This window comes from Parus major, chromosome 2 (assembly GCF_001522545.3).
Source record: "Parus major isolate Abel chromosome 2, Parus_major1.1, whole genome shotgun sequence".
Classification (NCBI taxonomy): domain Eukaryota; kingdom Metazoa; phylum Chordata; class Aves; order Passeriformes; family Paridae; genus Parus; species Parus major.
Window position 1 is genome coordinate 86,116,540 of NC_031769.1, and position 17,944 is coordinate 86,134,483.

The window sequence follows — 17,944 nt, forward strand, 5'->3', positions numbered from 1 at the left end:
GAACGAGCTAGACCATAGATTTTTTGGGGCCCTCAAAAGAATATTTCCTTCCAAACACCAATGTGCATAAAACAGTGTTTCTTTCTTCCTCCTTATACAAACTAGAGGAGCAAATTCTCTTTTTTTACCTTCTTTTTTTATTTTTTTTGTGCTATTGTGAAATATGGGAATAACTGTGCTCTACATGAGGAAAAGCAAGGCTGCCTTGCTTTACAACTCAAGGAATACAGGCTGTGCCTTACAGAGCCTAGATGTACCTCTTGCTCTGGCTACCTAGCAAATTGAAATATGACAGTACAAAAAAAAGAAGGATGAGAAATTGGAGTGTTACAAATAAGGCCAGAAGGCAAGACTTCTCAGGGATATAATATGGAACTGGCATCAAAAGATAGAATTGGGCAGAGGATAACAACATCAGCCTTCCAGACATACTGAGCAGCAAGATATGTCAGACGGGGTCAAAGAGGTGCAGGATCACAGCCCTGGGGGAATACATGGAATTAAATAGTTGTCTTCCATGAACAAAATTATTCCTTATCTGCTCCCTTAAAAGGATGCTGTGTGTCTCAGCAGTGTAATTCCATCCCAGCTCACTTTTCCCAGAAGATGACAGAACTGTCACTGGGAAATGGCTTAGCTATTGATATTCAGCTAGTTGTCTGGGGGGCTGGGGGCAGGTAAAGAGAATAATTGGGTGGGTTTATGGTATCTAATACAGTGGTTTATCAGGTCCTCCTGTAGCTGCCTTCCCTTCTCCAGCTTCTAGATGACAAAGGCACTGATTCCTTCACCATGACCATTTTTTTCTACTCTTTTCAGTGCTTGTGTAGCCACAGCTTCTCCTTGTAACAGCTGATCATTGTCTGGTCTCTGCCTGCTTATTTTTGCAATGTATCTGAGAAGGGTGATCTTTCATAATTGACAGAAGGGGAGCTCAAGTGCAGAATTCATCTCTAGTTACACAGGCAATTTTGTGGCTAAGCAGGTAGCTGAATAGGGATTTCTAAGATTAAGGTGACTTCCTAATTTACTGGCTATAAATCTTAAACCATACTTTGTTAGCAGTGAAAGCTTCAGGGAATTCAAACTGAACCTTATGCCATTATTTTTCCACAATATATGCTATACTGAAACAGTCATCTTTACCTTCCCTCCCCTGAAATAATAAGATTGTTCTCATTGAGGCCAAGTCCACAGACATCTACTTGATCCAATTTGACTTTAAAAGTTTTGTGAAAAACAACGCAGGCAAGAAGGAAAAGAGGAATGCTCAGTTTGCTCTGAAAGTGATTTACAACACAGCAGCAGCTAAAGAATATGGTTATGGCAGAAAAAGCAACCCAGGACGTTTTCTCTTGGAAAGCCTCAGACTGAGAAATTAAGGCAGAGCAGGACAATTGACATATGCAAATGCTGAGCATATTTCCTATCTTGCCTTAATAATGTATTCTGAATGCAGCAGCACACACTGCCTCCAGCCTTTAACAATCCAGTCAAACATGACCATTAAGCATATTAGGAGAAAATACAAATATGAGAAGTATACCATGATATCCTGTAGAAAAGACACACAGGAAAAACAGAGGGTAAACCCAAGGGCAGAAATATGCTGCATAAAACACAGTTGATACAACACAGAATTCAGAGAGGTGAGAGAACTGCTTTAAGCAAAAACTAAAAGAAAAAATATCACCCAAACAACTACTTCCTCCTTATGCTGCCAGATTTATTGTTTCTGCTGTTGAAATCTAAGGCAGTCAGAATAACCAAATTTTGATGCTTCCTTAGATCTAGCTAGACCAAATGAAATGTAGCTCTCAAATGAAAGTTCTTTCAGGGAACAACAAATACATAAAACTGATAGTTAACAAAGTCCTTTGCAGGGCAAGTTGACCTGGTATGCTATTGTGAAAAGAAACAAAGCAATGGAAATACCAACATAATTTCTATTCAAAGAGAATGGTGCGCTCAAGGATACCACAAGAACTTGGGATAACATTACAACAATCTTTCTACATCTATTTTTGTTCCTAAAACTTTGCATATGGCTTTCACTTTTTGGCACAAATGGCATTATCTCTAGTCCATAAATTTCACATTTTAGATTTCACTCTCTGACTGGGAGAATAACTTTTTACAGTCATGCTATTTAGCATCAGTTTTCAGTTGTATGGCATCATTAAAAGAATATTTTTGAAACAGGATTTATCTAATATAAGCATTAACCAAACAGTGAAAATAGAAGCTTAAAATTGAGTTTAAAACACAAAAGACTAGCTGATATTTCACACTCAGATATCTAAAGCTATTCCCCTGAAATAAGGGTTGCATTTGGATATATAGATATTATCATTAGAACAATCTTAACCCCAGTTTCCATGAGTAGTATGTAGTCTCAGAAAACTCTAGAGGTTACTCTTTCTAAGATACAAAGTAAGTAAAAGCTACAGTGACAAAACAGATATTTCCTTAGGCCATCTTTCCTATTTTCTCAGCCTCTCTTGGCTATATTAATCACTACAGTAAGGATAAATTTCCTGCTTCTACCATATCAATCATTTTGAGTTACCTGAAGAAACTGAAGGGCAGCAACAGAACACTCTGTCAATGTGGATACTTCACTAAAAATAAGGTGTTTCCTCAGGAGAAGCAATGGGATTTTTGAAAAAACTGCCAAAAAAGCTATGCCAAAACTAAAAAAGTAGAATATTAAGCACAGATTACCTGGGCACCTACTCTAAAAGCAGCTTCCACTTGAGCTTTGAGGATGTTGCACTTCAAATGGTCAGGTACAGATGAAGGTGACACGGGGGCATGAAGAGTCTTTTCCGATACCTTCTTCTCTTCAGCCTATGTTTATTAAAAAAGCAGCGACATACATTAGAAAGAGAAGTTCATAAAATTATCAAAGATTAAATTTTTACTTGGAATAATTTGATTCAGCAATACTGGCTACAACTTCCATATTCATACCCTGATATATACACCTTAAAAGCTTTCAAAATATTTAATGACTTGATCCTATATTCAAGACAAGAAGAGCCCCAGGGAAGCCTGAGTAATAGAATCAAGAAAATGATGTGGAATGAAGATACATTAAAAAAGCCCAGCCAAGGCCAGGAGTGGTTGCTCAAACCTGTGATCACACTGAGGAAACAAAACAATGTCCCAGAATATCCCACAGAAGACAGAAGACCAAACAGCACAACTGTAATGAACACTATACCCTTAAAATGCACAGATTTGCAAGTTTAACTAGAGAAATATGAATGAATCTCCACTTAATTGCAAGCCAAGCAAAATCTCCATAATCAGAAGAAAAATCAAGGAACTTTAAGCATTGCTGATGCTGTTTCCACTTGATATCAATCCTTTACCTACGCAGTGCTCTGAATCAGAAATTTTGGCCTATCTAGTGTGGTGCCCTGGCTAAACATGTCCTAAAGGTTTTATGCCTTGAGCAAACTATATCCATCAGAAATTCCACGTTAATAAACTTCCCACACAGAAAAGGAAAACAAAACCAAAATGAAAATACTAATGTATCAACAAAGAGAGTATGAGAGGACCAGGATTATAAACATGAACTCTTAAACAATCAAAATGGAATATGTCACATATTTTTAGAGAATAATTGGGCAACAGCATAGCAGCCATTGCAAACTTCCCTATCCTTCCTGTAAGTGACACCTGAATTACAGATGAGTAACAGCCTCAATTGTGCATTCATATTCAGCTCTCATGGCTGAGAAGGGTGAGTGGCTGTATATACCCAGACAGAACAGACATGTAATGCTGTCACTCAGATATCAGCCAGAACAGGTACAGTGCATCAGTACACCAGGTCTAGTGATCCTTGAGGTTCACCTCTGTCAAGTGTTTCAAAACAGAACCAATCATTTTGTCGCCACTGAAATTACCATATAATTAACCCTTTAACTTAAAAATCTGTCTCCTTTATCCTTCCTTCTGCCCTCCCCCATGCCATCCCACAGGCTGATGGTAACTACAGTCATACTGACTCTTTCCTCAGGTCCTTGAGCAAGCACAGACAAATGTGTGACATATCAAGATTCAGGGGACACTTTCTGCAAGTGGAGCAAGTCCCAAAAGCAATTGTGTTGCCTGAGGAAACTGTTCCTGCAAACACTGGGGAGGAAAAGAGCCAGACCTCAGGAGAACTCTGTTGAGACTGCAAGATATTTATGTGTAAGCAAAGCTGGTCTAGCAGCCTTCTGCATCAAAAATACCATAGCTGCCAGGTATGATTTTGAACAACTGTCTGTTAAAGGACTGCTCATCATGAGATTTTTTTTCTTTCCAAGATTATAATAGTTCTTACATGTTTATTTGTCAAGATACATTTACATTTTTAGAGGAAGATATATTTGGACTTCCTATTCTCCCCAGTCTCCTCCTAAGGGAAAAAGAAAATACATAAAATGAAAAGTGACAGTGTCTATCTGGAGCAACTTCTGGAACTGTAATCATCTATTCAGTCTTAAATATAATAGTAGTAGCTTGGGAAGTATATGAAGATAAAAACCCTGGCAAATCTAAACATAAAATATTTGATTACCATAGGTGTCTTTTCTGGGATACTCCTAAAGCTGAGAAGTGGAGATAAGCAAAAAGACAAAATTATTTGTAAAGAAAGCACAGCTTTTACTTCACTGATATTCTTGGTAGACAATGTGAACACATTTTAAAAAGGCTGTTATTACTGCCAGCTTTCATGTGTATTGATTTCTAACAGCAGAAAAAACAACACACTAAGCAGTGGCATTTCTAAAGGCCATGCAAAATCCCACCTTTGTTTTAACATTGTATACCAATTAAATCACATTTCAGTCAAGCAAGACTAAACAATTGTATTTTACTTGCTATAGCAAGACAAGGCTTGTTTAGGAGACAAGCTTGTTTCATAACAAGAAATGTTCCCAAGTCCCATCCTTCTGTTCACATGGATATAGATATTTTTCAGTCCTATTGTTCCTCCTCCACTGCCCAATTTTCCCACACTGACCAAGAGGAAGATAAAAGCTCCCAGAGGTGCTCTATAGCTGGGAATCCTCAAAAGATCTAAATCTCCTGCTGTATTCAGTATTGTGCAGATGACTCCATTTAATGGAGATCCCCAGTGTGAGATCTGATGTGCAGGTCTCACATTGAGATTCTTGAGAGGTCCAGATGCTGATGGTGGCTGATCTGGCTGAAAGAGAAAGTGCTAGAAGGTGCACACTTCTCAGGAGCCAATCCTGGGTATTCAGTTCTGCTTTAGTCCTTGTTCAGGTCACACTTGAAGGGTTTCATCTTCAAGCAAGCAAAACTTGCTTTGCTTGCACTGCAAGGGGAGCAGCAGCACCTTTAGTGACAGGTCACAAGAGAGGAGCAGACACTGCTGCAGCTGCTGATCACTTGTCCTGCTCAGCAGCTGCTGAGCCAAGAGCCAAAGGCCACCACGTGCCCCTGCCCCAGTGGAAATGCCGACTGCACACAAACCACACACATGGCTTGGGACTGCTCAGCCTGACCCAGGCCTTCTTGAGCTTCTTAACACACATCAGAGGCTCCTTTGCCAGCCTGCCTTGGCAGTGACAGGCTTGTCTGCCACAGAGCAGCACATCCTGAACCATTGCTGAATTCTGCTCTCCCACAGCTGATTAGCTGAGACTATCACACGCAGAGTCAGTGGCACTGAGGATTCCAGATGTAAAGTAAACTTTAATCACAGAACAAAGCAGCACCTCCACTCTAAGCAGCACACATTCATTCTGTTCTAAACATCTGTAAGCAACCCTAATGTCACTAATCTTCACATACAAGCTCATTCAATTTACCTCCTAAAGTATAAATGTTGTAAAGAATGCAAAAGAAAATAAAATATTTCACATCTATAAAAGCATATGCAGAATCTTCCATGGTTCAATTCACTAGTTTATAAGAAAATCAAAGATCTAAAACCTATCTGCATTAGCAATCTCCAAAGACTATTGCTACAAGAATAAAAGCTTTATTCTACTTTATTTTGCTGTATAACAAAGAAATTTTATATTTCCAGAATCCTCACTGCTCACAGCATAAAGACAGCAGCTAGGTATTCATCAGTTGAACCGGGCTGGCAGTTATTAACATTGTCTTTTTTTAATTTATAAACTCAGAGTATTCTATTTGGAAGTGATTAGAATGCTAAACATGCCAGGATGTTAATGAAACTTCCTATTTTATTATTTTTATTATGCAATTCAAAAGAATCTTAGATGCCCCTTTCTAGTGAAAGTCCTAGAGTAAACTTGCATTTTATTTGAAAGAGATAATATTTTTGCTTAGAATTTCAATTTAAACTCATCCTAAAAGGTTTAGAAATTAAGAAAAAACCCATTAAGATACCTGATAACACTCCAGTTTTCCATGTCCAATTCTGCTGATCTCAATAATAGCAATATGTTTACATTTCTTTCACCATTAATGCGGAATATTATTTTTCCATACAAGGAGAACACTGGAGAATTGCATTTAAATGGAAAAAGTCAAACAAGCGCAGATATATATACATATAAAATTAGAGGCTTTTTTTCCTTTTTGTAATTGAGGTCTTACATTTGCTTTTTCTCCTCCCAAACATTTACTTTAAATTCAATTACATTTGCTGATACTAGAACTGAAGGCAGATTTGTAGAGTGTTAGATAATGATGACACTGATTTTGATTTGCAAAGCTAAGTGAATATTAAGTACACACACAGAATATAAAAATAGTTTCATGAAACACAGCAATACCACTCCTGTACATAACATTTCCAAGCCCTGCTTTAAAAGGTTCGTGCTTTGTTACACACAAACTTTGTACCAAGAGCAATATTCATGATCTTGTGCCTCTGTGAATTTACTGATAGCCTCTTCTTAGCCAAACAGCATGTTTAAAACATGTATTTGACTGGAGATAACTGAAGAATAGAATGAATATTTTTTTTAGGAATGCTGGTCTATTTTTGTCTCTAGGCATCACTACAAGTGGGAGGTAAAATTTTAACAAAGACAACACAAATATATAGGTTCTGAAAGCACATTACCTAATTGAGATTTGCTGGGACTCAACTACGTCTGCAAATGTGTGTGGAAATCTACAGACTCTTTTGCCCCTTTTACACCAGGAAATTTATTGCTTTTAACCATGTGACAGCTAACACCAATTATGAACAGATACCACAATGATAAGACCGGTACAATTATTCTTATTTGAGGCAAAGTTTACAAGCAGGAACTGCATCTCCTTTATTAGAAAAAAAGTACAATTGAACAAACAAACAAACAAACCCCTCATTAAGCTGTCAGACAGACTATTTTCCTCAGGTTAGCCATTAGTTGGTCTAATGAAAGATATAACTCCCAGTAAATCTTGTTATGCTTATATCCTCAGAGTAAACCTCTTTAGTTCTTGGTATCAAATTTATTTTATAAAATGCTACCTCTGTCACTGCGAGCTTCACGACAGTCTTAGTGGACCATGGTAGCCGTGTTTCCTGGCACATGCCCTCTGATCCGTGTATCACACAGAAGAGTCTCAGGTACATCAACAAGGTGGGCTCGTTCTGGGGGTTTGCTTAAACTACAAATGATTTTTGGAACCCCTGGCTTTGGGCAGCTCTGTTACACAGGAAGCAGGTAGTTCCACATATTCTTGCAGGTGGTATTTTTTGGAAGCAGACAATGTGTGTTACAGGGCAGTCCTAGAATATAGTTTTACCCTGCTAGCAAAAGGCTGCAAGTTCTGAGCAGAGTTTGCAAAGGCATTAAGGCTCATCAGGCTGGCTGGCTGCACCTTTCTCAATCTGCCTGCAGCTTTGTTCTAATAAATTTAGCTGTAGCAGCAATAATTTTATATAGAAAACAATAACACCGGTATTCTTTGTATAATAAGGTATTTATGACTCTAACACAAACGTAGTTTAAAGCACTGAAGGGCTGACATGGAAACAGGGGCCTTGAGAAGGGAAGACACAGGACATGGTGTAGAAGAGCACTGATATGGAGTGACAGCACAAAGGGCACAGTCTGGCACTGGGGACCCATGGCTATAAACAACTCACCAATGGCTGGCTAAACTGCAGACCTGAACTTGGACAAAATTTGGTTTAGGGGCAATAAAGAGAATGAAGACATAATATATGGCATATATATGTAAAAGCCACCACATACAGTAAATTGGGGTGTAATGCAAAGATGCAGATTAATGAAGAAAGAGAAAGATGTAAAGGCTTATTTGAAATCGTACAAAAGGACCCAAAGGATATTGTAGAGTGAGGGGAAAGAAGAAAACATGAGTATGCCTGGATAGAACATTGGAACAGGCTTGCCAGGGAAGTGGTTGAGTCACCACCCCTGGAGGTATTTAAAAGATGTGCAAATGTGGCACTGAGGGACATGGTTTAGTGCTGGACTTGGCATTGCTGGCTCAACAGTTGGACATGTTGGCCCAAAAGGTCTTTTCCAACCTAAATGATTCCATGATTCTACGACCACCAAAATTCCCCCTCTGACTCCACCAGAATGAAATGACCAACCTTAGGACCCACAGGTGTATGGAAAGGGTGAGCATAACACCAGGAAAAGAGGTAGAAACAATTTGAAATGTATTATTATTCTTTCTTTTTATGCAATAATTACAGCTGGGCTAATAATTACTAGACTCCCAAGATTTCAGAAATGCTAACAATACATTCTTGGCTTTATATTACACACACACACACATACACACAGAGCAACGAGGGATGGGAGAACACATTTTTGTAATGAAAGGCTTCCAAGAAGAAAATCAGAAATACATTCATAGCTACAACACTTAGGATTGTCTGTCTTGGAGATTAAGGAGTCTGCTAGCACCAAAGGGCATGAAACACAAGTTGAAACAGACTTTCATCATTCAGTAGGTGGACAGACATGTACATTGTACCAAACAGCACTGGAAAAGAGGTTGGACACATCCATTCATCATTCCCATGAGACGAAGTTTGCTGTAGCAGACAATCAAATTAATTAACTGCAGAATCTAATTTACCCAATTTCTTGCTAATTCTCCTATGGGTCGATTATTAAGCCTGACAAATTCTAGCCTGAAAGCTCTTTGCTTGAAAAAAATAACAATTAGCAACAGGAAGAGAGAGTGAAAACTGGGACTCCACAATAGATGTGGAGATGGTTGCTTTTTGGGTTTTTTTTAATCAGAAATAAAGTAAATTAAACAGCTTTGTAACATCTTCACTGGTTTTATTTAAGCATAATATTTTGGAGGATGCAAAAGTAGGCCATAAAAAGCACTTAGTAGACCAGAAATCAATGGACCAGTGCATAAGAGGAGTTAACACTTTTTTTTGCCAGAAACTAGACACACTGAACACTCATTAAAATCTGTTTGCTGTTGAACTGAGTAGCTAGTTAACTACCATAACCAAAGGAACTTTAATGGCCCCACTCTCAGTTAAAAATTCTTGTCACACTTTGGGGTTGTTCAATCCGGTTGAACCTGCCTTGTTGCCTTTCTGCTGGGCAGTGCTCTATGGCATTTCAGCCCAGGGTTAGCCCAATATTTGCAGCATGTTCCTCTCTTTCACTTGAGAAGTCATCTGCTGAGGCAACTCCAGGCTCTGCTCAGAGCTCAGGGACCTGTGGTTTGTTTGTTTTAGCTTTGTGAGCTCTGTATACACATTTCACCAGGATCTAGGTCAGACAATGGTGCTTGAAGTAGAAACCACAAGCAAAAGGCCAAAATAACTTCAGAATTATTTGTTGGTCACAACCCATAGCCTGTAATGTAAGGGCTGGATCACTGAAATGCTTTCCAGTGGTGACTGGGCCAGTTTCAAGAGTATGTACAATTTTCAGATTGCTAAAAACAGTAATTTTAATAAATTTTGAGGGGCTGGCCTCTTTTGCATTCACATGGTAGCTGCTGTTCATGGGAATGCTGCCCAGTTCTTAAACCCAAACCCTCAATGACTGCCAGGGGAGGGTTTTCATTAGACAGCCTATGTCTCTAGCCTTGCCTTTTGCTGAGCTTCTGCCAGAAACAGAAGCATTTAGCAGCTCTTGATGCTCATTACAAGACTTTTTCATCAGCTAAACTTTGACTGATGGCAGACTCATCACAGCAGACACAGGCTGCATTTGCTGTGCAGCTGCATTTATTGTGAAGCTCTGACTTGTTATGATACTGGGTTCTGCTAATTAGTCCTTAAATAAATAATCCATCTGACTGTAGACAAGATTCTAGAGCCGTCAGGACAAGCCAGGAAAACCTTTAATTATAGAAGAGCTGAGTCCTCCCGCCACAGACTTGCAGTGAATATGAACGAGCGAGAGGATCAGAGATCAGGCAGAAGTTGCAGGTACAATATTTTAATTACTTGCACATTATGATGGGATATAGGACCAAAATGTTCTAAGCTTTCAGCTTAAGAAAGAAGACAGACCGTAAATCAACTCATTTTGAAACCACTGGGTTACCATTAAGATCACATCTCTGAATCTTTTGTGCAACATAGGTCAGATTGGTTTACTCAGTTGTGCACTGTGGTCAATGTGGGGGGAGTCCTTCACTCTGGCCCTTTAATGTCAATAAACTCAGCTCTCAGTGAGCTCAATAGTGTAGGACAGTCCTTTAAAGCATGTTTTGGACATTGCACCTGAGAGAATGCTCTGTGCTGGGGCTCAGATAGAGTATCAGTAATCACATCTGAACTGCACAAGTCCTCTCACAAGACATGGGTATTCATTGGATGAGTCTGAGATGGAGAATTTTCCTTTGGTAAACTATGTCAGTGCTTAAAAACCTTTGCCTATAAAAAGCTGTACTTATTACCAGTTGAGAATATTTCTAGAAGATGAACTTGAGAAATGTACATAGGAATAAAAGGCGACTTTCGCATTTCAGCCCAGTTTGTTGATTTTATGCTTTATTTTTTAATTCCCACTTGAGCTAGACAAAATTAGAACTCCTCACAGGTGAAAACCAAATAGATTTTGGAGAAAGTCTAAAATATTCCACCTTCCTCTGTTCATTGAGAAATCTCCAAAAATCATGACTACATTAATAAGGCATAAGGACTGCAGTCCATATCTGAACTACACCACAATCCTATGACAAACACTGAACATGGTTCAAGGAATTCTTAACGATAGTAAATCCACTGCATAATGGAATAAATTCAATTAACTGTGATGTTGAAAAAAAAATATCCAGTATTTAATTTTCTCATTAGAAACACCTGGCTCACTGATTTTCAGCCTTGACTTACATCTCCTGGAATCTCTCATCCAGAGAAGAGAAAGATTCTGCTGGATAGATATACAGTCCCTTCATGCTTGTATTTTTGGTACACTTGGTCATGTCCCCTTGGATTTTATATCTCCCTAACACTTTCTGAAGGAATGTCAATAACAAAAGGCTGTTTGTAAAACCAAGGTAAAGTAATTTAGTTGAGTTCTTCCTTGAGCTGACAAAAAACTCTCAAAACGCCACTTTTCTTTTAACAGGTCTGTACAAAAGAATCTCTGGGGGCCCAGACTCATCTCTTTTGAAGACAGTGGCAATGCTCTCATTGATTTCACAGGGTCCAGCTCACAGGACCTGTGTGGTTGCTAACCAGATATTCCTGATCAAGGAATCCCACAGCTCAGGCACAGTGGATTTAGCCTCTCATGGGTACAAAGAGCCACAGTCTTGCTGATCTCTGGCAGAAACAGCAGGACATGGCTGTTTGGCCACCCCTGCAAAAACTGTCTCATAAAACACCCACTAACATCAGATGCCAGGGAGAGTTTATGGCATAACACGGACTCCTCATGAAGAAAAACAAGATTTTTTTTATCACTTAAAGTGTTGTTATTTTTTTACAGCTCTGGGCTGCCTAGATGACTAACTCTTCACAACTAAACTAAAACTATATCATAACATTGTTGCAGCAGCTTCTGAAATTTTAAAAGGCAAAGCTGATTGAAATGCTAAATCTAAAAACCAAATCCCAGTCCCATAAGAAGATGGTGAGAGGTGATTAAAAGCAAGCCAGTTGAAGATGAATGTTGATTTGAATTGGAGGTGAAAAAGCAGCAGCTTTTGAATATGAAGTGACAAAGGTGCTCTGGCACATACATGTAGAAGTACGTATGTACATGCTATACCTTGTTCATGCTGACGTGCAGGGCTGGCCATGGTCCAACTACCTTCACACTCTCCGTTTCTATTTTCTTCAGATGAGAAGTTTCATCATAAAGAAGGGGAAGTCCTGAGCTCAGTTCTAAAAGGATGCCCAAAAGAAAGAAAGAAAAAAAACACAGTCTGAAGGGAAGCTACAGAACTGCAGAGCAAGACACTCAACTGCATTTGAAGAGACAGCGGTCGGCAAAGCACCTTCTCTGTAAGACCCTCTGAAATGTTTCATAATTATGCCTGTTGGGTCATCTTGCCTTTTTCTATTTAGCAAACAATTCCTCCCCCTCCTCCTTCTCACCCATCCTTCCATTTCAGCAGAGCTTTTGCCAGATTGGGCTAGATATTTCTCTCCTTACCTCCCTGCTGCCTCTACCCCCTCTACATTCTAAAACTTAGTTGACACCAGAGGGATTATTTATGCAGCCAAGGTGCCACTCTCAAAACATGTGATGTGTGAAGAGATCAGAGTATAGCTTTTGGCTTCTCTCAGACATCTTTATTTATATGCCAGCCTCTTTAAGACTGTTGTCAGGAATTTGCTGTGCTTTGTCAACAGAGATTTTGAGCAAGCCACCGACACAGAAAGACAAGGAAAAATACTTTTTCAGACAGCCCTGAAAGGTCTCTGTCATCATCTTGGGGATGGTGTGGCATATATATACATATTTGCAAGTACTCTGAGAAAAATAAACTTCATCATGTGATGATTTAACGGATCTCTGGGTCTTCCCATATTTCTTTTTGCCATGGATTCTAGATAACAGTTGGGAACAATCCAGTTCTGTGCAGTCTGATTCAAAGCCTACTGAAATCAATAAAAACCTTGCACTGACAGCAGTTTGTTTTGGATCAGGTTCTTAAGCTGTCCTAAGAATATTAAATATTACTCACTCAAGATCTAATTCTACAACTGTTTAAATATACATTAAGGGCTTTGCTGACTAGAGACAAATTGCTAAAACCAGCTTATAGGGATATAAGCAAAAAGCTGGTTTTGGCATTAGTGAAACATTATCAGACCCTGAGGTAATAATGTCCTAAAAGGGTTACAATATCAGCATTGACCTCCTCTTGGTGGTCCTTCATCAGAAGTTAGTGTTGCCAGAATTCAGCATTTCCCACATCACAGCTGCTTCTGTGAGTATGAGACTGTGAAACTGCCTGATACCTTGGGAATAAATTACCACAGCCATAAAATCAGACATGATGATGGGAAGGTTTTTTTTAAGAAACACAATCATTCTACTTTCCTCCTAAGGAAGAAAATAAAGGGGGGGGGGGGGGGGGGGAAGTGCCTTATTTAAATTATTCAAATTTGCTATTATTTAAAACTGATTTTTAAACTAGGGGTTTTTTCCCACTTGTTTAAAGGGAGAGCTTTAGAAGACAAGCAGGCCAGCTTATCCTTTTAACTCAACCTCAAAAACAAACAAAAGAAAAGGCAAAAGAAATGGAATTCCTACAAAAGGCATAAATTTCCTGAGTCAGCATTAAGTCTTGGCAAACCCAGGCTTTCATTCCAAGAAAGGATTTGGCAGCATCGTGGTTTTTCAAAGCGCTGTTTTCAGCCTGAAACTCATTCTGTGTTAGACCATTCTCTGCTCAGGGTTATGCAAGGTCTTTTGTAGCGAGCTGCTCAGGAATAAAGGATGCCTTTTTTTGAAGTGATAACCTGCAAGCTCAGCCCAGAGTTCAAGAGGCAACCTGGGTCCCCTCTTCTCGTTCCTCATCTTCTGTCATAAAAATTCTGTGAGCTGCACTGCATGCGTGTTGGCATCTGCTCGCAGTGGTAGCCCCAGCTGCCGCCGGTGAATCTGCTCATGTGCACCTGGTAATCCATGCATGACCTTGCCCTGCCAATTAGGCTCAGCAAGGGGCTCACCCTCTCTTCCCTGTAAGGCCAACTGCTCTTGCATGGAGTGGGACTGGGGTTCTGGGATACGCTGGGGGGAGATGTGCTGCACCACAAGATGTGATCCTCGTACATTAGCTTTGTGGTGAAGAGAAGCATCGTGAGTACAAGAATCAGGCTGAATGCAGGGAAACAACATCTTTTGCTGAGCTGCCTTCATAAACACACACGTCAGATTTGTTTCACTGGATTTCACTTCCTTCAGTAATTGAAGTAGACAAATTACTTGGAATGTGAAAAATCAGGCAGGTCTGGCCCAGGTTTGTCTTCAGCTTGTTTCTGTAACAAAGTCCTGTGCTGTGTGTTTGCTGGGAAACATGCACAAGTATTTAAAGGAACCCTGGCTGGGCACATGTTGTTTCCCTCTCTCCTGCATGTCCTGCTAATTGCACTGGAATTTTGGCATTTCTCAGAATAGATGTAAGTGGAAGAAAGGCAGATGCTTTCTCCCTCTTTCAGCCTGATGGTGGGTACATATCAGTGGGTCACTCCATATTCCACTTTAGATGAATTCAAAACCATCTCAGAGCCCAGTGATGAGTCCAGTCCATAGCAACTGGAACAAGTCACAAAACACCTGTGGTCCCATGGAAAAGCACAAGGTAGGTGAAGTGCTGGTGTAACCTCTGTCAGCCTTATGGGGAAGTTTCTGCTAGGATAACATATTTGCTCCATGAGACCTTTTTGCTCTTCAGGCATTTCCACTTGAGATATTTTGGTCACAAGCACCCTCTTTCCTGAGAGCATCCCCAGTTTAGTGACCACTTACTTCCTAGAAACACTTTGCTGGCACTGGCCTTTACACAGAACCTGGAGCCAGACATCACTCCCCCATGTCCTCATGTTCCTGAGGCACACTGCTGATAGTGTTTCCTCTCTGCCTGGCTTTTCTTGTCCCACACACTGTGCCATGTCCCCAGTAAATGGACAATGGCCAGCATGTTCCTAACCATTACAGTACATGCACTGTGAACCTTACCCACAGGCTCTCTACAACAGTTTTCTCAGCTGAAATAGCCTGAGCAGCATTTTAATGAAACCATTAAAAACAAACCAACCCTAGTCCCCTGAGCACCAACCTTGAAAAGGCACTTAGACCTGTCACCCCAAGCTGCAAATGAGTTAAGTCTGATTCTTTTTTAAGGGAAGTGCTCCTACCCAGACTGCCACTGCTCTCACAGCATAAACATGCCAGATATATTATATATATAGAGATCTATTTTCTCAAGGAAAATCAGCTTTGCATCTTCAGCCAGATGCACAGGTGCCACAGAGGATCAACAATGGGTTGCAGTGGGGCAGCACAGGAGCATTAAGACACTCAGCACACTGCATGCACAGCTGCCCAAATAGCTCAGCTGGGAGCAGCCAGCACAGCTGCACTCCAGCCTCCCCTTGGAGGTGTCCCATCCCTTTACACTCCCTTAGAGAATCTGGGAGTTGGCATTTGGTGCTATTGGCATTGGGCAGGAACCAGCATTGATTCTCTTCTTCTGCACCAAATAGTTACTGTGGACTAGTCTTCAGCAGACAAAGTGAAGAGAAAGGTAAATCTGTCTCCAGCAGCAGGTGCCACACACTCTGGCTTCTGAAGTCCCTTTCAGAGCATGGCAGCTGCCAGACAGGCCAGGGGGGCTGCTCCCCATCACCAGGGCCAAGTCTGGGGGAGAGGGCTCACTCTCCCCATGTCTGGGGGAGGACATGGAGCCTCCTGGGCTCCAGTTTCCTCTCACAGGCAACACTCACTGGGCACAAAGAGAACTGCTCCTGATGTTTGCCCTTGTGCTCTTCGAGACTTTTTCTAAGGTTATTTCTGCAATAAGGAGAAGCAGGAAGGTTCTATGACCTGAGAGGAGACAAACTGCTGGAATAAACACCCTGTGCTCTGTGGTTTTTGCTGTTTAATTACCTCCTTCTGCAGGTGGGCCCATGTCAGGGCTGTGGGGAGCTGGAGACCACCAGCAGCAGTGCTGGGGCTGAAGCTGGAGCACCAGGAGTCTGACATGGAGCTGTGGGCTGGATGGGGGGAGCCCCGAGGAGGTGGTCGGGGCAAGCAGGGCCAGCAGTGCCCTCTGGGTCGGGACACTCAGCAGCAGCATAGCTGGCTCTGAATGAATTTCCTGGCATGCTTCAGCTCTAATTTGGGAAAGGAAAATATGGGCTGGCACACCCCCCAGAAAGGTCACTGCCTCCCAGTGTGCCAGGCTGCCAGCTGGGAGAGGTTTTCCAGCACAGCCTTGCCAGCATCCCCCAGCACCTGGGCCCAGCCCCGCAGCCAGGGCAGCCCTGTGACAGAGCGACCCAGCAGGTGCAGGGCCAGGGGAGCCACCCAGCAGTCCCACACCAGGAGAGTCTGCACTCCCCTCCCGCATGGTGACGGCGGCTGCAGAGCAGGGCTGAGATGCAAATACCTGTCAGCGGCACAGGAGCACCCAGCAGCCTGCTCTGAGCCTCCATGGCTGTGCCAGGCAGGGGCTGGCCATGCTCCATGCCAGCCCCATGTGCTTCCCAGCATGAAGGAACACTGGAGTGCAGTGTACAGTCAGTGGAAAGCAGCACATCTTCTGGAGGTTGCTCCTAAGGGAGTAGCTTTATTGAAAGCCCCAGCAAGCAAGTCGTATTACTGCTCAGGATTCCTTCCTTAAATGTCTACAATGCCTTCCATTTTATTTCTTTAGCTTCTCTCCTAAAAACTGCCAAATTCTCTTGGGTAAAGAAAATGAAAGAAAATGTTTCTGATCTTCTGAAACAAAGTCTGATTAAAGTGCTTGTCCAAGTGGATGCCTGTGCAGTACTGCTGAGGTGAGACAGCTTACAGTCAGGGTCACCCAGTACAGTCTAAAACCCTGGTTTCAGGAATTTGAAAATTGTCAGATTAACTGACCAGGGTGAAAGATTACATAATGGCTAGCTATCTCAGGGTCATTTACTGTTATAAAGGCAAAATCTGGGCAATGGAAGAACTTACAGTTTCCTAGAGACACAGAATATAATAGACCATATCTTGTTTTGCCCATCATCTGACATTCTTACACAGCTTCAGCATCTGACATGCTGCAGAGTGCAGAGATTGTGTATCTGGAGAGCACGAAGTAGGACTGCTCAACGACAGGGATGTTTCTCTTCCAGTTCCTGTGTAAACCTAAAGATATTTGGCCAAGCTCCATACTTCCATATGTTTAAAAATGCCTGTCACGTTCAGCATCAGAGACTTACACCCAAACCCCCCAAGACTACATCAGGAATGTATAGGCTTCTCTCCTTGTTGCTTTCTACAAGCCAAAAATTTCTCCACTAAGGAAGCAAGAATATTCCAGTCTTGCTAGCTAAAGCTTGAAATTGTTCCAATTACCCAAACTAAGAGCAAGATGCTGTGTCCAGTGCTCCAAAATTTCTGCTGCCTGTGCCCAGACATGAAAACAAGATCCAAACAATGAGGGCTGAGGGCCAGCTGGACAGATCAGCAAAAGACAATAGCTGAAGAGGGTAGGTTTGTGAAACTATACAAACACACAGTAACAACAAAAAAGGAGCCTGTGCCAAGTGGTTAGAGAGACAGTATCTGTGACTAATGGGGTATTTGTTCAGCTATGGAACACCCACCTAACACCAAATCCCACAACCCTGTAGCAAACCAAGGAAATTGCAAATCTTGTCTCATTTGCACATGCTACAAAGCTAGCAAATAATAACAGGAAGCACATTCTTCAAGGAGGAGAACCGAAATGCACCCTTCCCTTCCCTTCCCTTCCCTTCCCTTCCCTTCCCTTCCCTTCCCTTCCCTTCCCTTCCCTTCCCTTCCCTTCCCTTCCCTTCCCTTCCCTT

At 41.4% G+C, this 17,944-nt stretch overlaps 1 protein-coding gene across 2 annotated transcripts in view; it reads right to left on the reverse strand.

Moving 5' to 3' along the window:
* EPB41L4B (erythrocyte membrane protein band 4.1 like 4B) overlaps nucleotides 1-17,944 on the reverse strand; it is a 168,278-nt gene that overhangs the window by 54,642 nt on the left and 95,692 nt on the right. For both annotated transcript variants that reach the window (XM_033512170.1, XM_015618467.3), the window contains exons 17-18: nucleotides 12,177-12,292; nucleotides 2,725-2,850 (exon numbers count right to left, since the gene is read on the reverse strand). In XM_033512170.1, coding sequence (XP_033368061.1) covers nucleotides 2,725-2,850; nucleotides 12,177-12,292 — 242 coding nt within the window. The remainder of the gene's footprint in view (nucleotides 1-2,724; nucleotides 2,851-12,176; nucleotides 12,293-17,944) is intronic.